This window comes from Nothoprocta perdicaria, unplaced genomic scaffold (assembly GCF_003342845.1).
Source record: "Nothoprocta perdicaria isolate Ctin4 unplaced genomic scaffold, notPer1 scaffold_33, whole genome shotgun sequence".
Classification (NCBI taxonomy): Eukaryota; Metazoa; Chordata; class Aves; order Tinamiformes; family Tinamidae; genus Nothoprocta; species Nothoprocta perdicaria.
Genome location: NW_020455566.1, coordinates 2,725,567 through 2,730,656, shown reverse-complemented (window position 1 = coordinate 2,730,656; position 5,090 = coordinate 2,725,567). Strand labels below are relative to the sequence as shown.

Here is a 5,090-nt window from a genome sequence, read left to right as displayed (position 1 = left end):
GAGCTCCGCGCCGCTCCCGCTGCGCCGCTCCCGCTGCGCCGCGGCCGGGATGCGGCAGAGCCCCCCGACCCCCCCCCGGCGGCGTCCGGACCCCCCCGCCCCAAAAGCCGCCGTCCTCCTTCCCGCTGCCCGCTTGCCGGTGCCGGGCGGCCCCGGCCCTGGCGGGAAGTTGCGCGGGGCTGCGGCGGGGAGCGCTGCGGAGCGGGGGGGGCGGCCGGTCCCGCCACCCCGGCGGTGTCGGTCCCTCTGCCCCGGGCGGGGTGCGGGGCTGTCTCTGTGCCCCAAGAGGCTCCGGTTCCACTGGGGGCTCCATTCCCCTGCGGTCCCACAGGACCCCCCCCCATGGGGGGGTAGCCCACGCGAGGGGGGGGGCTGTGACACACACGGGGGCGGCTGTGATGATGCCCACGCGGCGGGCAAGGCCGCGGGCACCGCTGCGAGCCCCCCAGCGTGCGCACGCGTGTGCATGCATGCAGGCGTGTGCAGGCTCTCGTGTGCAGGATTGCTGCCCGCTGGGCCACGCCGGGCGTGGGGCTGTGATGGGGCACCACGATGCCGGGTGCGGGGGCTGCGTGTGCCCATGCAGGGGGGCCGCGGCGCTCGCAGGGCCGCGCTGCCGCCGGAGCGCGTGGCATTGCTGCAGCTCGCCCCGCTTGCAGGCTGCTCGGTGCAGGGAGCACCATGACGGGGCCTGGTGAGCGCACGGGTGCGTGTCGAGGGGCGCCGGGGCTGGGTGCCTGCGTGGGCACGTGCAGCGCGCAGGTGGCATCTGACTCCCGCGGGAATGGGGAGCTGCAGGGAACGGGTGCCCCCCCAGAGCCCAGCGCTCCTGGCGAGGAGCAGGCATGAGGAGGGCTGCTGTGTGTGCACGCGCACGCGTGTGCACGCGTGTGGGAGCCTGTGCACGCGTGTGGCAGCCTGTGCACGCGCGCGCGTGCAGGTGGCACGTGCGGCCGGGCAGGTCACTTGTTGGAGCCGCTCCCGGTGGCGGCGGCGCTGGCGTGGCGCGGGGGCTGCCGCCGCGCGCTCCCCGCTGCGTTTCTAGGTCACGGCGCGGTGGCCGCTGCCGCCGGGAGGTGGGCGGCGCTGGCGGGGGCTGCGGGGGCTCGGGGACGCCCCCCGAGGGGGACGGGCCGCTTTGCCAGGCGCCCTGAGGGCCGGAGCCACCGCTGGCATCCGCCGGGAAAGTTTCCGTCGCGCGGGCAGTCGGGGACCGGGTGCGAATCCTCCTTGGGGTGGCTGCCTGCTCGCCTGGCAGCTCCACAGGGCCCCTGGCTGCACAGCCGGTTGGTTTTGGAGGCCCTGAAGCTGCTCCGAAAGCCTCGGCTCCGCCATCCCAGCCCTTTCCCTGAGCCCGGATTGGACGCTGTTGCACTGTGCTCTGTGGCCGGCCCCTTCCCGGCCCCTTCTCCGTCACGGAAGCATCAGGAATTGGTGCTTTTGCCTTCGCTGTGGGACTCCCTCGTGCCGCACTCCAGCTTTCCGGCTCTGCAGCGGGATGCGCTGCGGCTTGACTCCGGCGGCGGTGCCCTCGGCTCCGGATCGCTTGGCGCGCTGGCCTGGCCGCCCCCGGCGCATGGACGTCCCTGGGGAGTTTGCACCTAGGCCCTGCAAACGCGTTTCCTACCATGGTGCCGTCCTGCAGCAGGGCTGGCTCTGCAGCTCCTATCTTGGCTGCCGATTGTCACCAGCCCCGATGTCCCCGGCAGCAGCGCGACTCCCGCGTCCCCCTGCTCTCGTCCCCAGCGCGCGGTCTTGACGCCCCCCAGGCGGCGCCTGGCGCCGGGGCTGCTCTTCCTTTGCCAGAGCGGCGCCGCGGAGGCTCCCGCTGGATCTGCGCCCGGCTGAGATGGTGGGTGTCAGGAATCCCACTATGTGAGGGCTGGTACACGGGACCCCGCTGCTAAGGCCCTGCATCCGCCCTCCAAATCCTGCCTCTGCTTGGAAAGCTCCCAGCTTTCCGAGGAGTGGCATGGAGAGTGGGAATGTGCTTAGAAGCCGCCCCTGGGAGCACATTGCGCCCTGTCCCCGTCCCCATCCCTGGTGCAGCGGGCACTGTTCCCGGCAGCGCGTGATGCCCTGTCCCGGAGGAGCTCGCGCTGTGCCGTCTCTTGGCCTTGCTTTTGGAATGGAGTTTTCCCAACAGCACTTAAGTAAAATAAATAAAAAGGCCGGTGCTTGCCAGGGAGAGCAAGCCCGAGCCGCGGATTGGCAAAGCGGCACCATTAATTACAGCTCTGCTTTGCTGCCAGCCTGCGATCTTCAGGAAAGGCAGTGGCAGCATGCCGGGGAAGGCAGAGGGAGAGCGGGAATGAGAGGGGACAGGGAAGGAGCCGGCGTGCGTGGGGGGAGAGCACGCGCGCTGCTGCGCTCCGGCATGGCTCTGCGGCGCCTGCTGCAAGCTGCGCAGCAAAGCGCCTTTCCTGCTGCGTGCTCGAGTGTGTGTGTGCACCCGTGGGCATGCTCTCCGTGCAAGTGGGCATGTTCTCTGCTGCACCTGTGTGCAAGCATGCATGCTCTCCAGTACACCTGCGTGCAAACATGCATGCTCTCCAGTGCGCCTGTGTGCAAATGTGCATGTTCTCTGCTGCACCTGTGTGCAAGCATGCATGCTCTCCAGTACACCTGCGTGCAAGCAAGCATGCTCTCCAGTGCGCCTGTGTGCAAATGTGCATGTTCTCTGCTGCACCTGTGTGCAAGCGTGCATGCTCTCCGGTGCACGTGCATTCAAGCATGCATGCTCACCAGGACACCCCTGTGCAAGAATGCACATGCACCAGGGACTGTGCGTGCAATGCTGCGTATTCACAAGTGTGCACACCCGCTCGCTCCGGCCCTTGTGAGAAGCTTTTCTTGGGATCAGGCTGGCAGCATCAGCTGGGATTTCGGTGCCCCCAGCCCTTTCAGAGCTGCTGGGTCCCTGCTGGGAGCCCTCGCGGATCAGCTGCTTTATACAGCCCATTACAGGAACGCTGGCAGGTTAAAAACCGTGTCTCTTAAAACCCAAATCTGCTTTACTTTGTTATTAATCGTTTCTCAGATTACTGGTGCCGGAGCCCTTTAATGCTGCCCGTTTATCACTTTCCTGGCTCGTGCCGGGTCTCCGGCTCTGCCTGGCGGGAGAGGGGACGGCTCGGAGCCGGCGCGGCCGCCTCGGGCACCGCTGTCCCCGGCAGCTCGGCACCGGGAACCCGCGCGGCGCTGACACCATGTTGCAGCAGGGCCCGCGGCGCCACGGCGGCCGCTGCTGCTCCTCCCTCCGGCTGCCGCCGCAGCCCGGGATGTCGTTCCCACCCGAGCGCTTCCCCGGCTCCGGAATGGCTCTTGGAAAGCGTTAATTGTAAACCCAGCACCCACTGCCTGTGCCGGGGCTGCCAGCAAAGGGGCAGCGCCGTGACCAGGAGCTCCTGCGGGGACCTGGCGCATCCCGCTCCGCGGATGCTCCGCTCGCTTTCCCGCACCGGGAGCTCGGCCGGGTGCTGGAGCGCGCCGGGAGCACAGGGACACCCTGCGAGGGGCAGGACGTGGCCCGTCCCCCGGCGGTGGCTTTGCTGCAGGTCCGTGCGCTCTGCCTGTGGTGCCGGATGGTTTCTTTCCTAAACCTCTTCCCGGGCCCGGCTTGCAGCTCAGGGAAATATTCTCCGTGCAGCGGGAGCAGGAAAGGCTGCGGGCGCCGAGCGCGCTGCCGCGGAGCGGTTCTGCTCTCTGCGAGCCTGGGGATGCGGTGCTGGTGCCGTGGGGAACACGAGCCCCGTCCCGTGTCACCACCAGGCTGCTGGTTCTCCTCCTGCCGCCTCTGTGTGGTCCCCGGGACAGCGATGGGCCCAGGGCTCAGGGAGAAATGCTGCTGGAAAACTGAGTCCTGCTGCATCCCGGCTCACATCAGGGCTGGTGGAAAGAGTGGTGTCAGACAGCCCGGGAATGCCGTGCCGGCACATTGGATGCTGCAGGGGACAAGGTGGCCTCGTCCCCCCAGCTGCTACCTGTGCTTTGGGAGATGCTGAGGATGCTGTGGAGATGCGCAGGGATGCGCCAGGCTCCTGGTGGCACCAGGGATCCTCCGCTCTCCAGCTTGGAGATGCTCCCTGCTCCAGAGGGGGCTGCAAATCCCCCCCGGGAGCCGCTCTGTCCCCTCCAGCTCTGTGGTGGCCACGGGCACAGAGGGCCCGGCTGTGCCAGCACGTGGGGCACCACCTCGACCTCCACGGAGCAAAGCTCTGGCCCCACTTAATAAGGTCACTGGGTGCATTATTTTATTAATGAGTTATTAAAAAGCCATCCAAGGCAATGCCGCCGTGGAACCGGCACGCTTCCCGGGAAATACATGCTCGAGCAGGAGCTCTCCCCGTGCTGGGTTTGGGCACTGGGCTGGGGGTTGCGCAGGCTGCAGCCGCTAAGCACCTGCCTGTCCGTGTGTCTGTCTCTCCGGCAGGGCAAATGCCATAGGATGACCGCTGCTGGTCCCCTCTTACTGGCTGTGATTTGGTCCCTCCTGCGGCTCGCGCGGGCCTTCGACCCGGCTCCCAGCGCCTGCTCGGCCCTGGCCTCCGGCGTGCTCTACGGCTCCTTCTCGCTCAAGGACCTCTTCCCCACCATCGCCTCGGGCTGCTCGTGGACGCTGGAGAACCCCGACCCCACCAAGTACTCGCTGTACCTGCGCTTCAACCGCGAGGAGCAGGTCTGCACCCACTTCTCGCCCATGGTGCTGCCGCTCGACCACTACCTGGCCAACTACAGCTGCGAGCCCCGCGGCGAGGCGGGCAGCCCGGCGCCGCGCCGCGCCGGCCAGGAGGAGGAGGAGGAGGAGGAAGGCGAGCTGGAGCTGTGCGAGGCCGCGGGGCCCTTCACCTTCCTGCACTTCGATAAGAACTTCGTGCAGCTGTGCCTGGCGGCGGAGCCCGCGGCCGCCCCGCGCCTCCTGGCCCCGCAGGCGCTCGAGTTCCGCTTCGTGGAGGTGCTGCTCATCAACAACAACAACTCGAGCCAGTTCACGTGCAGCGTGCTGTGCCGCTGGCTCGAGGAGTGCCTGCAGGCGCCCGGCGCCCGCCGCTGCGCCCTGGCGCACGGCGGCTGCAGCTGCCAGGCGCCCC

General features: G+C 68.3%; 1 protein-coding gene across 1 annotated transcript in view; it reads left to right on the top strand.

The window, feature by feature from the left end:
- Positions 1-4,447: 4,447 nt before the first annotated feature.
- ADGRB2 (adhesion G protein-coupled receptor B2) overlaps positions 4,448-5,090 on the top strand; it is a 17,224-nt gene continuing 16,581 nt past the window's right edge. The window contains exon 1 of the mRNA XM_026043495.1: positions 4,448-5,083. Coding sequence (XP_025899280.1) covers positions 4,448-5,083 — 636 coding nt within the window. The remainder of the gene's footprint in view (positions 5,084-5,090) is intronic.